Below are 20,732 nucleotides of genomic sequence, written 5' to 3' on the forward strand. Positions count from 1 at the left end.
ATTCATAGTGAAAGCCATGGCTGTTTGAAGTTACTATATATATATATATATATATATATATATATATATATATATATATATATGCTTTCGTAGATTTTCACGGGTACAGGAATGCAGGTTTTGGTGTCTTCGGGTGTCTTCCCGTGTAAGAGTCGGGGTGTCTGTGCGACGTTTCGACGAGGTCTCACTCGTCATCTTCAGGCTGGTGCTTTCGGCTTCTTGTTACTGGAACAGAGCAGAATCTGGTGTTTGAGTTCCTATAAATACTGTTGAGGGGTGTGGTGTATAGCCTCCAATGTTCTGGGCAGAGAGGAAGTTCCTAGATTAGTGTGCCTTTTCTTCTTTTGTTCCTTAATTACTTGGGGGATATCTTGAGTGATTTCATGAGTGATATTCTGAATACCACTGGGTGGGTCATTAAGTGTAGATTAGTTGCTAAAGCTTTTGTGTCTTGACCTCTTGAGCTTGTGAAGAGTTTTTCTGAGAAGATGGCTGTGCTGCATTTAGTTGTGCTCTGGCTTGGCTTCGTGTATAGGGGCGAGCTGTGGTTTTGTGCCTTGTGCCAGCCAGATCTGTGTAGGGATTGCAGGGGGGTGCAGCATCCGGAGGTGCCACTATAGTTTGGCTACTGGATGGAGTCTGTAATATGTCTGTGGAGAGGGTCTGGGTTTGGGTCTGGTGTGGTTGATTGGTGACGGCGTTCTGTGTGCCTCTGGTTCTGGTGTCGGTTTTTGTGGGGAGGGCTAATTTCCAGATGTCTGGCAGGCGGGACGTGTCGTCACGCTTGTTCATGTTGTGAGGGTGTTTCTCTCAAGTTACAGAATCTCTCAAATGTGTTAATCGCCAATGGATACCAGAAAAACAGGGTTACGAAGCTAATCCAAAAAGAAACACCCCCCAAAAACCAAGACACAGAAGAAAACAATGGCATGGCCCTCCTTCCTTATATCAAGGGCACTACAGACAAAATCAGCAAAATCCTCCATAAACACAATATCAAAACAGCCTTCTGCACCAACCAAAAAATAGCCAATATCCTCAGAAACCCAAAAGACAAAATCCAGCTGGAAAACCAAGGGGTCTATGAAATACCCTGCAAAGTCTGCCCAGCCACGTACATTGGACAAACAAACAGACGAATAAATGCACGTATCGCAGAACACAAGAATGCCGTCAAAAAAGAAGAAAAAACTTCCTCTCTTTTCCAACACATGAAAGAAACAGGACACGAAATTAATTTTGCAGATTCCAAATTGCTCTTTAACATGGAACATCACCACAAGAGAATAATCATGGAAGCCATCGAGATAGAGAAACACCCTCACAACATGAACAAGCGTGACGACACGTCCCGCCTGCCAGACATCTGGAAATTAGCCCTCCCCACAAAAACCGACACCAGAACCAGAGGCACACAGAACGCCGTCACCAATCAACCACACCAGACCCAAACCCAGACCCTCTCCACAGACATATTACAGACTCCATCCAGTAGCCAAACTATAGTGGCACCTCCGGATGCTGCACCCCCCTGCAATCCCTACACAGATCTGGCTGGCACAAGGCACAAAACCACAGCTCGCCCCTATACACGAAGCCAAGCCAGAGCACAACTAAATGCAGCACAGCCATCTTCTCAGAAAAACTCTTCACAAGCTCAAGAGGTCAAGACACAAAAGCTTTAGCAACTAATCTACACTTAATGACCCACCCAGTGGTATTCAGAATATCACTCATGAAATCACTCAAGATATCCCCCAAGTAATTAAGGAACAAATGAAGAAAAGGCACACTAATCTAGGAACTTCCTCTCTGCCCAGAACATTGGAGGCTATACACCACACCCCTCAACAGTATTTATAGGAACTCAAACACCAGATTCTGCTCTGTTCCAGTAACAAGAAGCCGAAAGCACCAGCCTGAAGATGACGAGTGAGACCTCGTCGAAACGTCGCACAGACACCCCGACTCTTACACGGGAAGACACCCGAAGACACCAAAACCTGCATATATATATATATATATATATATATATATATATATATATATGCGCATCACATCTGGGGGAAGGTAGCATAGGCAAGCCAAACTTTCTTTGAGGAAGGTGACACACAAAGGAGCTCCATGGAGGAAGGGCGGGGAATAAATTGAATAGAATAAAATACAGATAAATAAATTGGCCCTGAATATTCCTGTTTCCAGTCCACAAATAAGAAAGGCTTCCTCTCTTCCGCTTCATGCTAGTTCAAAACTGTTTATACTTTCCCATTAAAACTTCTCTAATCCGTTGCATGTATAATAAGTCAGTGTTGTGAAACTTCATCCATTTTCTTTCAAGAGGAGGAGTGCCATTGCATGATTTACCAGTCGGCACTGGGCAGAGGAGGGGAGGGAAAAGAGAAAAAATGGGTTGATTTCTTTTTTGTATAAAGGTGATATAAATACACTGTTTCTATCTACACATTGGCTAGGTACAGCTGAACTGCTTTATGTTTTGGGGCACCCCCTCTCATCATCAACATACGAATCCCACAAAAAAAAAACCCATACCCAATAAAACAATAAAAGGGGGTGGAAGACCTCAAGCTCATTGTGACCTCTGGCCTGGACGACAACCTAATTCTTCTTCTTCTTTGGCGATCCCTCGTAGCTGAGTAAGATTGTCTCCCATGAACACAATCTTAACCGTGAGTCCGTAAGTGACTGTGGAGGCCAATTCTGGATCCACATGTCCTTCCACAGTGGGGGCATAGGTTTCCGGGTGGGAGTTGATCATGGTGAGGGTTTGCCAAACGTGCCTTCTTCTTAGTACATTTCCCCCTTTCGTCCTGAGTTCAAGCAGCTTCAAACCTAATAACATACCCGTCTCTCCAGTCAGCCAAGTTGAATCAACCAGCAGTGTTATTGGCATCCATCTGTCTTAAGAAACAATGGAGTGGGCTTTGGGGGTGATGTCAAGCTGCTCCATTAGCAGCACCAAAGTGAATTCTCTGGGTGAAAGCCAGGGCACTGTGTGTGGGTGTGTGGAGGTCCTGGGCTGCTCATACAACAAGACCCCACTCTCGGCCTTGCTGGTGTGGTCCAAAAGAAAGCAGAGCAATATGTTTAGCACTGGCTAGGCTGCAGGAGTTGCCAGAAGGAGATGTACAAGGCACCATCCAACCATCTTAGGAACTCAACTCTGGGTTTGTGTAGAGTTTACTCCTTAGCCTTTCCTTCTCCTGAAAATGTCCAGCAAGGCAGCGGAGGTTTAGAATCAGATGGGCTACCTTCTCAGGTTAATGAGTCACATCTGCCCCACACATGCAGAAACTCCCTTTTTGACTGTTGGACCTGCTCTTGGTCTTGTCTGGTCAATCCTCTGCAGCCTGTCTACACCTGCAGGGAAAGTCCCTAACTCATCATGAGTTTGAGACCCATTGGCTACTCTCAACCTGGTTTAGCTGACCAATCGAAGCTGTTCCTGGGGTGTGGCTGTTGTCACCCATCCTTTCATGCCTTTCTCTGCCCCCACTTCTGAGAGAAACCGCTCAAAGCTGCTCTGTCAAGGGTGTGTGGCAAGTTCACCTCCATGCTATGATGGAAATGACAACATTTTGAGTCAAACCATGAGGTCTTTTGCAGCATTTCTGTAAATTCTTGTTTGCTTGCAGAGCAGATATTGCAGTCTATCTAGTGCAGAGCTTAAAAGGAATTCTACACTGGGGAGTGGAGGGGAGGATATTCTTTTTAAACAATTGAGAAAGGAAACGCTGTCTGATCATGGGCTGAGGTTAGAAGGCATGGGAGCACATACTTCTCGGGGATGGATTAGCTGGTAGCGTCTAACTTGGTCAAAGGTGCACTGTAAACACAGTAGAATATGCATCACTATGCTCTTATGATTGTACATTATGTAATTCTCTGAGCACGGCGCCATGTAATTAGACAAATGAGTTTGTGTAACCCCAGCAGAACCATAAAATATATCTTGCAGCCGACAGCAGACAGCTGCATTTTGTACAAAGCACAGAGCATAAAACATGACTTGTACCTGTACGTCATGGCAGGAATCCAATATTTATCCCCTGTTTGTATTGCAAGGAAATGAGGTCCTTGGGGTCAGAATGAACAGCTGCTTTAATTATAAGATCCCAGTATATCACATAAAAGTTTTCTTCGTCTTGTGCAAAGCTCCAGAATATACCCCAAGGGTTCATTTCGATCAGCTTCCATTCTTATGATTGATATGTCTATGTACGAATCGTCTGGCAAATTATCTGTTTCGGGTGTCAAGATAAAAGGCCCGTTTTCAACTCTGCTGCATGAGGCAATGGGATGTGGCATCTATTATTAATGCAGTTTTTAAACTCTCTGCTGCCTTTTTTCTTTTCTTCGAGAAGTATGACAAGAGACAGCTTTTGTGAAGAAAGTTTTCAACCTGCTTCTTGTTGCTTCAAGCTGAAGCTTTGATATATATATATATCAATAGGCTTTCCTTACTGCCATGGGCTCCAGTTTTGCCCAACAATCCCTTCTGCGCCTCTCCTGGTCCACCCTGTTACGTGTCAACCCACTACCACTCTGTGCCACGGGGACTGTATGCTGTATGTTGGAGAGAAACACAGCATGGGTCAAACATATTTGCATAAATAATAATAATAATAATAATAATAATAATAATAATAATAATTTTATTATTTATACCCTGCTCATCTGGACAGGTTGCCCCCGCCACTCTGGGTGGCCTTCAACACATATAAAAACATAACAAACAAACAAAACCATTAAAAACTTCATGATGTCTTCTAAAAGTCAGTTGTTTATTTCCTTGACATCTGAAGGGAGGGCGTTCACAAGGAGGGTGCCACTACCGAGAAGGCCCTCTGCCTGGTTCCCTGTAGCTTCACTTCTCGTAGTGAGGGAACCGCCAGAAGGCCCTCAGAGCTGGACCTTAGTGTCTGGGCTGAACGATGGGGGTGGAGACACTCCTCCAGGTATCCTGGGCCAAGGCCATTTAGAGATTTAAAGGTCATCACCAACTGTTTAAATTGTGCTCAGAAATGTACAGGGAGCCAGAATGGATCCTTTAGAATCCTTTAAGTCATCATTCCCTGGCCCAGTCACCCCTCACAAATATATTCCAAGAAACCACAAACAACAGGCTGACACACATGGACCCATGTGGATATGCATTTATGGAGTAGACTGTGTCACCACCTAACAGTGATGCTTAGAGTTCCGTTGAGCAGCAATATTGAGTTTTTCAGAACACCTCTCTGTCTTGTGGGCCACACCATCTTCAAAGCATTTATACACACCTGGCTCATATATTCACAGATCCTCAGCTATAATGACCGTGCATTTCATCTGGGCTTTCAATTGCTTGGGAAGAGAGATTCTGCTCCCTATTGCTTCTAGTGCTGCCTTCTCAAGAATTTCCAAGATGGCTGACAGAGGAAGGCGGGGTGGCTGCATTCTTTTCTGTGGCTGGCAAATAAGCAAAATCTGCATGACACTGATGAAGAAACAGCAGGTCTCTTCACTTTCTCATCCCTACCTGAAGTTGACATGGGTTGACCTTCTTCATAACAAACATCTGTTCTGTCATGGAGCTATGGCTCTTCCCTAACAGCTGGGGTCACTGTGCCAGGCTAGCGTTGGACATGGACTTGAGAGGCCAAAGAGAGGCCAAAGATCAGCCATGAAGATCACTTGGTGGCTTTGAACCAGTCACTCTGTTTTAGCCAACTTCCCAGGGTTGTCATGAAGATAAAATGCAATGATACGTGTTCCACACTGAGCTCCTTGGAGAGTGGGAAGATAATAATAATAATAATAATAATAATAATAATAATAATAATAATAACAACAACAACAACAACAACAACAACAACAACAACAACAACAACAAATTATTTATACCCCACCCTCCCCAGCCAAGACCGGGCTCAGGGCAGCTAACAACCAATAATAAAAACAAGTTGATTAAAATACAATTTAAAAGATTAAGATACAACATTAAAACTATTAGGGAGCAATCTCTTCATAGGAGGAGAAAGGAAAAAGAGAGGGGGAGGGAATAAAACTGATTCTGCGCCAAAGGCCAGGTGGACCAACTCTGTCTTACAGGCCCTGTGGAAAGAGATCAGATCCCGCAGGGCCCTGGTCTCAAGAGACAGATCATTCCACCAGGCCAGAGCCAGTGCTGAGAAGGCCCTGGCTCTGGTTGAAGCTAATCTAACTTCCTTAGGGCCCGGGACCTCTACGGTGTTGCTATATATGGACCTTAAGGTCCTCCGTGAGGCATACCAGGAGAGGCGGTCCCGTAGGTATGAGGGTCCTAGGCCGTGAAGGGCTTTAAAAGTCAAAACCAGCACCTTAAATCTGACCCTGTATTCCACCGGGAGCCAATGCAGCTGGAAAAACACTGGGTGAATATGCTCCCATGGCAGAGACCCCGTGAGGAGCCTCGCTGCAGCATTCTGCACCCGCTGGAGTTTCTGGGACAGCTTCAAGGGCAGCCCCGCGTAGAGCGAATTACAGTAGTCAAGATGTCAAGGACTGGCTGGATGATCAGGAGTGGTGGGAGGCTTCATCTGGAGAACCTTACAAGGGAAGTCCCAGAAGAGGAAGGCTCAGAGCCAAGGAAGTGGTGGTGGAACACTGAACAAGGTCAGAGGATGAAGGGGGGCAGAATGGTTGGATGCTGAACAAGCAATGGCCAAGAGAGAGAGGAAGAAGTGGCAGAAAGCACTGAAGATGCAGGGCAGGCAGGAGGAGGTGGGAGCTGAGGCTGCAGCAGACTCTCAGGAGTCTGCCGGTCCTACTCTATCCAGCTCCTATCCTCCCTTGTCTCCAAGGGCATGAAAGGCTTTGCGTGTAGCAGAGCAAAGAGCTCAGAGACCCCTTCCCAATGGAGTTTCTGATGGCTGGGGAAACCGCTGGATGGGGAGGAGACTTGGGGGGAAGTAGGAGGCACAGATTGTCCATTCTGCCAACTGCTTTACCGGGGCCAGTCTTGCCTGCAGGTTTCTCTGTTTGTATTCTGTTTTCTTGAAAAAAGAATTAACTTCATTGCTTATCACTGAGTCTCCGTGCTGACCTGCAGCTGAACCAGCCCTGACAGATGTAAATGTAAAATAAAGGACTGCTACCCAAGCCAGTTCTGTTGAATTGGTACATATAGTTGAAAACAGACTTGTGTGATGATGATGATGATGATGATGATGATGATGATGATGATGATGATGATTTATACCCCGCCCATCTGGCTGGGTTTCCCCAGCCACTCTGGGCAGCTTCCAACAGAACACTAAAATACAATACAATGTCTTGTATTAACATAAGCATAACAAAGCTTTCTAGGTAAACCTTTTAAAATATATGTGAGTGAGTGAATGAATCAATGAATGAGTGAGTGTATAAGAGAGAGAGAGAGAGAGAGAGAGAGAGAGAGAGAGAGAGAGAGAGAGAGAGAGAGACTGGCAGACAACTCCACTTTTTGGTATACCTGTTGGCTGAATTTGCAGTACTCCCCTCTCTCTCTCTCTGTGTGTGTGTGTGTGTGTGTGTGTGTGTGTGTGTGTTTCCCTCCCTCCCTCCGTCTCCTCCTCTTTCTTTCTCCTCCTGGTGTCCGATTCAGGTGCTCTCGACTTTTTCTCCAGCTGAGTACTGACATATTTTAAGTGCTTATATAGGACAGACACACCTGGTTTCCATTGTCTCTCTGTGAGACAATGGCAAGTTTCTGAAGTTGAATCATCTGTCAGGACCCTTTGTGTTCCATCATGTGAGGCTCCATAGTTACTTATTATCTGACGGCTGGCTGCTTTGTCTTTCAACAGATGCTATGCTTTTGGTAGCAGACAGATTAGAGGGACCATTCAACATTGAATCTGTTATGGATCCTATTGATGTCAAGATTTCCGAAGCCATCATGAACATGCAAGAAAACAGTGTACACGTGACAGCAAAGGTATCAAACACATTGTTGCTACTAAATGCCTCAGCTAGATATCAAACTCTACCATTGCTTCTTTAGAAATTTGGTTGTTTCTTTCCTTAAATATCCAGATGACCAACCACAAAACCAGGAAATCACCACGGGCAGGGGGGGAAAGAGGGGAGAAACTCCAGGTGCTTGCCATATGATTTATTCTATGAAATGAGGTAGTAAAGTATAGAGCAAAATAAGGCTATGAGAATCTATTACATTAGTTGCTTTGCTATCCCATTTCTTATGTATGTTATTGGTATATTTATAGCGTGTTCCTCCTACTCCCCAAGGAAGGATTTGTTCCGAAATGTGTCAGGCTTGGAGTAAGTGTTATTGTAAGCATCTGGAGCATTTTCCTCTATTTTTCCTGAAAGGTCTGGCCTGAAATCTGCTTTCTGAGCTTCTGAAGTCCTGTGCAGGGGCTGGACTGAAGGCATGAAGAGGCTTGAACTCTCAGTAGGTCTTCAGCAGGCAATCAATCGATCTCAAGCAGGGATCCTGCCTGTGCAACAAATCAAAGGAGGGAATGGCACAAAAAGACCATCCACACCAACAGAGGAAATTTCATTACAGTGGTACCTTGGTTCTCAAACTTAATCCGTTCCGGAAATCCATTCCAAAACCAAAGTGTTCCAAAACCAAGGTGCGCCTTCCCATAGAAAGTAAGGCAAAATAGATTAATCCATTCCAGACTTATCAAAGCAACCCCTAAAACAGCAATTTAACGTGAATTTTACTATCTAACGAGACCACTGATCCATAAAGTGAAAGCAATAAACAATGTACTGCAGTCACACAATCAATCAGTCGGTAGGTGAACTGGGTTCCACACTGTCACAAAAACAAGAAAAAGCTGCAAAAACACAAAAGAAATAGCAAAAAGAGACAGACCTCAGCGTAACAGTTAAAACAGAAGTGTGGCACTCAAATCGGAAGCATAACACTCAAAATGGAGGACTTTCTGCTTCCGAGAAAGGTTAGCAAACCAGAACACTTACTTCCAGGTTTGCATTGTTTGGGTTTCCAAGCTGTTTTAGTACCAAGAGGTTTGAGAACCAAGGTAACACTGTACACCAATAGTCAAGAGTGGGTCAAGTTGTACTTCCAGATTCCCACAAAAGCTTCTGGACCATGCCTGTTCACTGGGCTAGAAAATACAGAGGTTACAGTCTTGTTACATGTTGCTAGCTGTGGATTGCTCTTTCTTGTCCCACACTAGACCTTTGCCTTGTTCCTCCCATAATATAACAAGGAAATGTTGCAACAGGTCCCCAACTTTATTAAAACAGCCTTCAAAAACCAATTACCATATTTGTAACACTGCATCCGGACAGTTGAAGGGCATGCCCATGGGAGTTAGCCCATCTTACCATGGGTACTTTTTTCCAATATAATTTCAACTGAATTTCCTTTTTTTTTTACAAATTGACTATAAATTAAAAACTTGACTCAGTTTGCATTTACACTGATTCACACTTTGCGAAGCATTACATGAACCAAAACGCACCGTTCTTCAAAATTTGCACTTCTCTGAATTTTGCAATTCAGTTCGGCCAACTAATACATACAAAAATGCAGATACCAATGTAAAGTGTGCATAGAAACGCATGCATTCGTGAAAATAACATACAAAAATGAATTGCATTGGACAAACTGTGTATTAGGCAACTTTGCATGTGTCTTAGGAGAGATTTGCACTAAAATGATTTTTAAAAATGAGAGCTGTGGAGGTTGTTCCCACATTTCACCCCATCGGTTTCTTAATATTTTGTAGGCTGGGAGAACCAGCTTTTATTTACCACTGCTGATTCACTTTCTAATGGCTGGGAACTATTTTTCTGTCCTATACTGTTTACCAATGTTTTTTAACTATATCCCAGTAGCTTGGTAATTTAGATGTGATTTTGTGATACAAAATCAGCCAGACTCACTTTTTAGAATTAAATAAAAATAACAATATAGTCTATTTATTTGTAAACTATAAAGATATAAGGACTTGATGACTCTCAGGGTCTCTTACAACTTTACAATTCTGCAATTCTACTAGGGTTTTTTTAAAAAAAAAAGTCAAATAAGAATCTCTCTCTCTTTATTTAATAAATTGTCCTAGCTAAAGAGCAGCTACTAATACTATAGTAGACATGGTACCAGAATCAATACAGCCAACCTGTACTGCTTTGTAAACACACCTTATAAACATATTTTGCAAGGGAGGTGAGCTGAAGGGAGGGGGGACAACAACATGAAGAGGAGGCTTAGAACTACATTTAACTGTATTTACAAAACTTGCAATCTCTCTTCTCCCTAGTTTTCTTACAAGTTCTTTAAGGCTTAGTTATAGATGATGTAATAAGGTTACTGTAGCTTTAAGTGACAGTTGCAGAGGCTTACATGATGGCTGATAAAACCTAGTTCCTAACCTTGTTTACCATATTTTTCGCTCCATAGGGCGCACCGGACCATAGGGCGCACCTAGTTTTTAGGGGGGGGGAAATCAAGGGGGGAAATGTTATTTTTTTTTCCCAGCCCCAAAGAGCAGCGTACAGGCTGTGCGCAACCTCTTCCTGCCGGAGGGGTTGCACGCGGCTATGGCACAAGCCAAGGCAGCCAGCGGGATGGATCCCGCTGGCTGTTTTGGCTTCCTCTTTAGCCCCACGCAACCTCTCCCTGCCAGAGGGGCTGCGCACAGCTATCCCTGAAGCCTGGACAGCGAGAGGGGTCGGTGCGCACCGATGCCTCTCACTCTCCAGGCTTCAGTGAAAGAAACGTGAAGCCTCTGGAGCGCGGAGGGAGCGCTCCCTCTGCGCTTCGGAGGCTTAGCGTTGCTATCGCTGAAGCCAAGGAGCCTGCATTCGCTCCATAGGACGCACACACATTTCCCCTCAATTTTTGGAGGGGAAAAAATGTGTCCTATAGAGTGAAAAATACAGTAATTTATACGCCATTTACCCATATTCAGTGCTTTTTTCGGGGGGGGGGTACACAGGGATATGCATACCCCTAAACATTTTGTGACTCTTTGTACTCTTGTCCATTTACTGTATTTATTTTTCCCAATTTGAACTATAAAATGGAGATTTTCTTGAGTCAAAATGAGAGCGCCCCTAAACATTTTTTTTAGAAAAAAAGCACAGCCCATATTTACCCATATTCCTTCTTCCCTAGTCAATCTCACCACAAGGTCCTGTAGACTTGTTTTCTTTGAGCCAGGCTTGCATGAAGTTCTCACTGTGGTCAGTTCCAGAAGCTCCTTGTTGAATTCTCCTCACTGCTTAGCATCTTTATATGGCCTCACTGCCAATCTTCATCTTCAGGGCAGGCTGTAGCTTCAACTTTCTTCAGCCTATGTTGTGTCATGCCCACCTTCCACCTACTTCTGCCCCAGACTTCTCTCTCAGCTTCTTAATCTCAGCCACTCTCAGTCTCACCCTCCGTCTTGTTCAGCAACTTTGGTCACTCAACAGTATGAATTATGTCATGGCCAGCCTATCCTTCGACAAGATTTGGGTGGCATTGATTTCTCCCCACTCATCAGACCACCTCAACTCTCCAATGAGTGACCAGGCATTTGAGCCCAAATGACCAATCGAAAGTTTATCAAAAAAGACCGAGTTTCCCCAGACCGGCCTGAGGTACTTACATGGCAGCCAACTGTCAGCTGTCAACATATATTTAATATTTTAATCTAACCCTCACAGGGCCTCCCACCATGTACACACTCTTTCTCTAACTGAACCCAACTGTTTGCTTCAACAAATTTTAAAAGGTATTTTCTCCAAAAGGCCTTTATAAAAGATGTGGGGAACTGAACTTATGTTCAGGGAAAAATGAGAAATTGAGAGAAACCAAAATTGACAGATTCACCCATCCCTAAAGATGGAGGAGGGTTTGTTGAAACAGTTGGTGGTTTCCTTAAGAGCTGATAGCATGTGTTCCCCTCCTGGGCTTTTCTTTAGCAGCGTTCACCTGAAGGTGCACAGATCTCCCCCAAACCCCAACACCATATATCAGGATGTGTCCATTCCCCCCCCCCCATCTACTTAGAAGAGTCCTAGGGCTGCAAACAATGCAGCTTTGTTTTATCAATGCAGAAATTTCCAGGTTTCCTCTCTCCAAGTTGGCAAAACCTTTTCTGACAAGCTTGTTGCTAGCTAGTAGTCAGACGGAGGTCATTCACGTCAGCCTGAATCAAAGGCCCTTAACATCTAATATGACATATGAATATGACAAATGGTTATTTATCTAGATCTGCATACCTCCAGCCTGACCTGAATGGGGCTTATCCAGGTCCAATCTAGATTTCCTATATGTTGACTACCTTTCAAAATATAACATGTGGAAAGTGATTAAATGAAGCATCTGCTGCACTCAATTTTAAAACCATTCAGGAGCATGACATTATATTCTTCAGCCTCCAAATACGCTGTTTTATTCTGGCAGAACTCTGTCTTTATTCTGACACATCACTAAGTAGAATCAATGAGATCAATTTCCTCCTTTTCATTTTTAACCCCATTGTCTCCCCCACCTATTACGCCAGCCATATTGAGGCTGCTGTCACACAATCACCTTTGCAATATGTCCACTCCTTCTGCATTGTTTTCACCTTCAGTTTAAGTAGATTGTGTTGCTCATAATTCTTTGGTGCACACTTGAATGCAGGAGACTGGTCCTTACAGCTTCTTATCCAAAGACAAGCCTGCTTCCCTTGATCTAGCAGTGGCTTACTGCACAACTGTATAGCTTTTCTCCGTTTGGTGGGTCTCAGAAAACACACCAGGAAGACTTGATGCAAATGCCTCTTCACCAAACACAAATAAGGCTTAAACAGATGGGAGCCGGAGCGGTAGTGGCTAAGCTTTAAAAAGAATTCCATTTAGTTCCAAAAACAAGATACACTCTTTTAAGAAAATAACACCTGAAACAGAACACTTGCCAGTGCAGTCCATTCACACATTTGGCTGCCAGTTAGGTGTAGAAAAATCAAGTGAATGGCCTAAGGAAGTCAGTGAATCACCTGAGCAATTTGAGCCATAATTTCATGGGTTTTGATTTTTACCTCAAATGTTGTCCTTTCATTGAGGTTGCTTTTTGTTCATTGAAAAAAATAGGTAGCCAGTGAGTAAAAGCAATGTTTTCAAGGCTGTTTGGTAATTATGTTGTAATGTACTTAGACTTAAAATTTAAGACTTAAATGTACACATTTAAGAAACTACCCAGTCTTTGTGCAGTTCCAAGAAATAAAGAAAGAAAGAAAGAACCCAGAGAAAGTCTTGAAAGGGATAACTATATGATCCTTGAGACGGTCCATGCTCAGGTAATTTTTGTTCATGCTTTTGAGTAGCAAGCTGGGAGGGAAATGGTCAAAAAACAAAGGTATTGATTAGTGTCAATGAAAGCCAAAATAGAGCCATTCAAGTATTTTGAACTCAGACCTACATATTGCATGTGTGGGGTATCTGTTTTGATATAGATGACACAACTTGAAATCCACTTCATGTAACTTGGTGCTTAGACAATAAAATTCACAAGTATAACACATTGAGTCAGTAACAAAAAATCTGCTTATTCAATTGTTGATGATGCTGTTGATCAATCACTTTGACCAGGTTATCAAATTTATCCATGTGAAATTGAGACCCAGGGAATAAGATGCTGCTAGATTCAATTCTTAGTGAACCTTTGGAGTAATTTAGCATGGTTCTTGCAGGTCTTTCAAGGATGTGGACAGCCTAAACCAGCTCCAGCTTTAAGATCCTCCCGCTCTGTTCCGGATACCTTTAATACCCGCTTTCGACCCTATAATCCTGAGGAAAGACCAACAACGGCTGCTGGTACAAGTTTGGACAGGCTGGTAAGTAATAACTATGGTAAAGTGATCTCAATTGTTATGAAAGGGAAGGGATTTTATTTTGAAAGCTGACCTTCTCCACACTCTTAGATGCTCATACCTGTTGCATGACACCACCAGATAAAAATGTCTAACAGTACAATGAACAGCTATTTCACTCTGAAAAGAAAGAATAGCAAAATAGTTGAATTATTTGGGCAGTGAAAAACTAACAGTACTGGAAGTAGCAATGATCTTTCCTGCAGACCACTAGAACAACGTAAGTATGTGTCATGTGTGACCCTTCAAAGCATTTCCCTTGGGAAAGCTTTTCTCTCCTTTTCCTTCAGAATGACTTATTCTTGAGTGAGGTGCCACACAATGGTAGGAAAAGTTTGTGTTAGTTGGGGAAGTTTTGTAGGCCAGAGACTTAAATATTGCTTATTCTTGAGGTAAGTGGCTCAGTGAATCTACCTAAAATGTTAGAAACACAACCTACCTCAGATATTCATTTAAATCTTAAATGAAGGACATAAAAAGCTAGCTTTTCAAAGTGTGGACCTATAAAACAATTCTGACCTGTGTGTCTTCATGCATTATAGCAGTTTTCTAATTTTACAAATTGAAAATCATTTAAAAATATAGGGAGGAAAGAATTTTGGTCAGCTAGAACTTAACAGATAATTAATCTTTTCTCATTCACCTCTTAATCTTGGTTATGTATGTGGCCTCACCATATGGCTATACATGGCCAAAGCAGCTGGCCAGTAACAACAAAACCTTGCTCATATGATGTGAACAATTATCACCCAACAAAACAAATGTTTTCTTAAAAACTAGGGATGTTGCAGAATTATGCTGAAGACTTGCCTGCTTGCTTACTCAACACTGTTCCTAGAACCGGATGAATCTACTGAGCTCTAGCCTAACAGAATGTGAGAATGGCCTTTTGAGGGTCACAAGTGCACTATAGCCATTTGCCATCCTTCCCCACGTTGTCCTTTGCACTTCTGACTGAGCAAGTATTTACCTTGTCCTATGTCAGCTTTCCTGTTTTGCACATAGGTCCAGTTAGTAGACCTCAGACTTCTTTTAGGGCAGAGAGTAGATCTGCCAAGCCTACAATTTGACTCCATCCTTCCCTTTCTTTGGGTCTCCCTTGTGTTTTCCCTGCAATAGGCTGCTGCTACTCAACCCACCGCATCTTCCCTGGGCCCTGTTAAACTTTTACTACCCTATTAAAATATTGCTGGGCTTCATTGACCCAGCTTGCCTCCCTGCGATATCACCTTTCAAGCCTCTCTTCATGTGCTACAGAAATGCAATACATCATAGGAACTACTTTCCATAGAATTCTGCAATAAGAAAAGTCCTCATGTCTCCAACTAAAGAATCATGTGTGGTCACCTAGTGGAAAGACTGCTCCAAGCATCCAGTGTTAAAGGATTGTGCTTCTCCCTTGTATGGGAGAGAGTTCTTCTCGCTGCCTAGCTATTTTTTCTGAAACATGTTTCCTGTGGTAGGTACTGTCAGAAAGGGATGCAGGTGGCACTGTGGTCTAACCCACTGAGCCTCTTGGGCTTGCAGATTGGAAGGTTGGCAGTTTGAATCCCCATGACGAGGTGAGCTCCCATTGGTCTGTCTCAGCTCCTGCCAACTTAACAGTTCGAAAGCATGCCATTGCAAGTAGGTACTGCTGCGGTAGGAAGGTAAACAGCATTTCCATGCGCTCTGACTTCTGTCACGGTGTTCCGTTGCATCAGAAGCGGTTTAGTTCCCAGACATTTCACCATCTATTGATCCCTGTGCCACCACTTTATTTCTCGCTGCCACCACCCAGGCCCTACCTGGTACAATACTGAGTCCAGTCAGGGTTAAATTGAAACATAAACTTTTGTTTATTTATTTCAGTTTAACAAGCGTGTGGTTTCATAAACGGTATCGGTCAATTACAATCATGGGGTGCCTATCCAGACCTATAACTTCCACTACCTGCTCTCACTCACTAAACCATGTCTCAGATATTTACTTGTCTTCCTAGCCCCTAACTGTTCCTGACTCAGCTTATTTCACTACGCTAACTCAACCTACCCACAAACTCTATTCCAATTCACTCCCACTCCAACCAACCACCCAACTCCCAACAAACTCCTCCCAGATCTGGCTTTATAGTCCCTCTGACTCCACCCCCCTGGGTCATGATTGGGTAACCTGTTTAACTATTTCACCTCCAGCACTCTCATATGTTAACATCACAGCCACATGACCTGGAAAGCTGTCTGTGGACAAACACCAGCTCCCTTAGCCTGAAAGTGAGATGAGCGCTGCAACCCCATAGTCACCTTTGACTAGACTTAACCATCCAGGTCCTTTACCTTTTTTTCTGTCAGAAAGCTGAGAGATGGGGATCCAAGAGACTCTGTCTAGGGCAGGGGTCTGCAACCTTTAAGACAAAAAGAGCCACTTGGACCCGTTTCCAAAGAAAAAAAACCTGGGAGCCGCAAAACCATTGCGACATTTAAAACAAATATAGACCTGCATGCGCGCCGCTGCCCTCCGATCTGACAGCGGGTGGGAAGGTGACGTCGGGACGGTGCGTGACTAACGCACACACTGCCCCCATGCGACGTCACAGCCAGCACAGCGCCCGCCACAGTGGGGAGTGTCGGGGCGCACAATGCGCCTCCTCCCCTCGCTAGTATCCACCCCGGAGCCGCGGCAAAGGTATAAAAGAGCCACATGCGGCTCCGGAGCCACGGGTTGCAGACCCCTGGTCTAGGGGATCTATGCTTATTTACTTGGAAGAAATACCACCAGATAGTTCATTCCATCCCTGCACAGAAAAGCAGCAAGGAAAAAGACTATTATAGCACTAGCAGAAGCCAGCAGATCAGGGATGCTCAAGCTGTGACCTTCCTTATGGTCACTCCAGCTCCTGTCAGCCTCAGCCATCATGACAAATAGTCAGGGATTATGGGAAAGGCAAGCCAACAACCTCTGGAGAACAACAGTTTCCTCCTCCCAGATTTACTGGCTGCTGCTACTAGCAAACTAATCTCCACGATACAAACTCCAAATGGCAAATCTATGCTGCAGATTTAAAACATTCCCACAAATTTGCCATGCATCTCACTAGTCATAATATATTACTCTTAAGATGAAATGGCGAGAACAGCTTTTCAACGGAGAGATCCATTTCTGTCCATGAGAAAATTGAATGCGCCCAAAACTGAAACAAGTAATCCTAAGCCTGTCAAATTAAAGTGCAATCACTTCAACTCCCAATTAACTTTACAATACACTCATTTTTACAGCTCCTCTCATAATTAAATAAGCACTTATTGTTGTTAAGTGTCCATATGCATAATGCATCTTCGCTCGCTAAACTTTAATTAAGGAATTCATGTTTCAAACAAGTTGGGACACAAAACTTATTTCACAACTACATTAAACATATGAATCAGTGTTCTTGTTATCAATGCCTTCAACCATCGGGTACTTTTCTTTTGTCCCCTCAGACCAAAAAAAAATTTTTTTGACACTCCCTTCTTCTCAGAAATGACTCTTTACATGCAAAATATAAAAGTGATGCTGTTATGTGTGGTGCATAAAAGCAGCTCTTGACTTTCATTGTGAAAGTCTGCATATTTCACCCTCTATCTTTTCTTACTGTTTTCTAACTCTGCAGCCTATTCAAAGAGTTTCAACAGACAAAGCTGCAATAACATTTTATTACAAATTTACAAATATGAAAGGGATTCATAGCACTTACATGTCTTAGCTATCGATATACATTTACACTTTAAAAAAAAATCAGAAGAAGCATGTTGCTGGGGTTATCGGTTATCATGCACAATCATTTTGAGAATTAAAAATATAGAATCACAGAGGTGGAGAAGTCTTGAGGCCATCAAGTACAACCCTCTGCTTAATGCAGAAAATTCAGTGCCAGAGCATATCTGGTCTCTTCTGAGAGAGGAAGAGTGGGTTATGAATTTAATAAAATCAATCAATCAATCAATCAATCAACCAATCCCCAAGAGATGGCTGTCCAGCCTCTGGTTGAGATCTCTAGATTATTTTTTGCTGCTGCTGCTACTACAGCTACTACTACTATTATTATTATACCACCTTTCATTTCAAAAAGAAATATCAGGGTGGTTCACAAACAAATAAAACCAATAGTAAAATGACAATAATAAAACTAATTAAAAACACAGCTGCTGTAATTAAAATACATAGTAAAATGGCTACATTAAAGCATCCACAATTAACATATGTAGGATAAACAAGCCAATCAGGGAAATGCTTTCAAGAAATGTTTTCAAGAGCCGGCAGAATGCCAATGCTTTTTTTTAAAAAAAAAATAATATTTTTATTGGGTTTTCACATTTTATATAGACAAAAACAAACAAAACACAGAACACCAAAACAAACATAAAAGACAACAAACATGTATAATTTCCGAAAATCTTATTTTCTAACCCTAGTCCTTGACTTCCCCCCACCCCCTCCCTTGCATCCCTATTCCCAAATTTATGTCAGCAAATTGGCATTTCCTTTTCCATCTTAATATTAATCCTTTTATAAAGAAAAGCAAAAATAAATTTTCCCTAAGTTGGACCCAATTCTCTTCCCTCGATTTCTCATTTTATCTTGAATAATTTTCTTATTAACTAAACCCCCTAGTCTTGAGTGTTGTTTGAATTTAGATCCTTTCCTCCCTCCCATCCCCGATTTGCGTCCTTTCCCAAGACATGTCCAAAATAACAGTTTTTAGCCTGGGTTCCGCACGTCCGAGGCTCTCAAATCTCTTTCAGTCCCTCTCCGCCGGTTTTGTTGGTAGTCCTTTTTGTCGGTCATCGAGTCTCGAAAGAGTTCCTTCACAATCAATCCAATCAGTCCATAGTCTCTTCCCATATTTAAAAACAACTGCTGAAGAATTTCCACAAGGCCTGACTCTTGATGATAATCAAAATCAGAGTCTATGTGGAGGCCCCAATTGTACTTCTTTATTTCTAGTTCCTGAATTCCATAAACTCCCAGGGCCTCCACTTTCGTCTTCTGTATCTTTCGTAGGCTTAAAATAGATTTAATCCAATAGTCTCCTTGCTTGTGTTCTCCAGGTGTCAGCTTCTGGTTAGTGTTTTCCCACTTAACTTGTTCTCTTTCTTGTTTTGTCTTCTCCTCTTCTTTATTTATTATTTCAAATTCAGCTGTGGGTTCTTTCTCACTCAGGTCCTCATTACATTCAGCAGAACTACTTGTTTCAGAATTCAAGGTCATCAATTGTTTACTCATAGCTGTAGTCTGCTCCTGTAAGATTCCCACCAGTGAAAACATCCTTTCGATTTCTCTCAGTATCTTTCCATCCACAGCCATTGTAATTCCACAGAATTCCCCCTAGAGGGAATCTGGTTACTTAATGTTCTTTTCTCCAACAATCCTCTGTCCTGTTATTGTTTCTTTGTTTTCAACAATTTTGATTCAATTGTAACTCCTTTTAATCCAGAGAGATCTTAAATAGCAATTTTTCCACTGTTAACAGTCCATTTGACAGCTTTGACAGCTGTCAAATTCTGCTCCTCTTATACAGGCTCCAAAGCAGGTCGCTCCCGGGCCCGGGAGGGAGGGTTGTTTGCAACAAAACAAAGACACTTCCAACACTCCACTCTCCTGCTCAAATTTACCTTTCCAAATCTTGGAAGTTACTGTCTTTTTGAAACTCACCCTTTACAGGGTAGGCACTCCAGCTTAGCTCTTATATCGTTGCTCTGGATCGTCTGCAAGGGGGGGTGGGGACTTCCTTTTAGCACACCCCCCGGTCGTCTCAAATTCAGAAGGTAAAATTTTTAAAGTTCAATTCCAGATTACTCACGGGTTCTTTTTTTTTCAGTCCAAATTTCAAGGAAGGAAGTCAGCGCTCTCCAGTTATGGCTCGCGGCTTTGCTCAGCAGCGGTAGCGATCGACTCTCAGTGCCGCGCCGTCCCCCGTATCCCCTCCGTAGCCTTTAAAAAGGCTCTTCGCGAATCAGGGGGGCGCTTAAGGCACCCACCGAGTCTTCAGTCCGCAGGCTTCCGCGCCTGCGGTTTTTAAGGGCCCCCGTGTCGCCGGCACGGCAAAGACCCATCCACCGCTGAGCCGATTCCCTCCGGAGCTCGGAGGGAATCCGCCATTTCCAGATCGCGCCAACCCGGAAGTCCAGAATGCCAATGCTGATGGGGCTTCCAGTTTTTCATCAGGGTAGGGATTCCACAGCACTGGTGCTATCAGTGAAAAAGGCCCATCTATCTATCTATTACCTATCTGTCTACACATGCACACACATACTCAAATTTGAATGTGTGAAAACAACAAACCTCTTGCAATATAATGGATGCAGTAATGTCCATGATTAACAAATCTTTCAGACTTCTAAGCTTAGAAGCATATAGGTGGCCACTGTTCAGTCAGGTGAGAAAACCCTTCTCCCTCCCTTTAACTGGGGACATGGAATTTTCAGTTTGAGATGGATAAATTAAATTAGGGCTACAAATTTATTATTCTTATTGTGGATTAGGAGCATTCTTCGAGTGGGGGCCATGGCAAAATAATGAAGATAGTGGTTATGAATATAATACTGTTGAATACATCTGAAATCCTGGGCTTTCAAACCCAAATATATACGGTATATAACCTTCCGGAATGTGTCTTTACTGGTGAAATAATGAACATCTGGCAGCTCTAATACAGAAGTCTAATCTTTCCAATCAACTTGGCAGAAAATGGGTAGAAGAATAAGCTGCCAGGTCCACAGGGTCTGACTTTTCAATTTGATAAATCTAGAAAAATTGTGCTTATCCACACTTAGCCAATACGGACACAGGTGTGCATCTGAACGTGCAGTTCTAATCATACCGTAGTGCTAATTTCACCCCATGGAA

At 43.0% G+C, this 20,732-nt stretch overlaps 2 protein-coding genes across 3 annotated transcripts in view; one reads left to right on the top strand and one right to left on the bottom strand.

Annotated features, from left to right (window-relative positions):
* GPC6 (glypican 6) overlaps window positions 1-20,732 on the top strand; it is an 826,581-nt gene that overhangs the window by 756,255 nt on the left and 49,594 nt on the right. For both annotated transcript variants that reach the window (XM_082218698.1, XM_082218699.1), the window contains exons 5-6: window positions 7,827-7,957; window positions 13,689-13,832. In XM_082218698.1, the coding sequence (XP_082074824.1) occupies window positions 7,827-7,957; window positions 13,689-13,832 (275 nt within the window). The remainder of the gene's footprint in view (window positions 1-7,826; window positions 7,958-13,688; window positions 13,833-20,732) is intronic.
* Window positions 8,741-20,732, bottom strand: part of DCT (dopachrome tautomerase) — a 103,238-nt gene continuing 91,246 nt past the window's right edge. Inside the window, exon 9 of the transcript XR_014218610.1 lies at window positions 8,741-8,763. The gene's annotated coding sequence lies outside the window, so the exon portion shown is untranslated. The remainder of the gene's footprint in view (window positions 8,764-20,732) is intronic.

Source organism: Podarcis vaucheri (genome assembly GCF_965113315.1).
Source record: "Podarcis vaucheri genome assembly, chromosome: 4".
Taxonomy (NCBI): Eukaryota; Metazoa; Chordata; class Lepidosauria; order Squamata; family Lacertidae; genus Podarcis; species Podarcis vaucheri.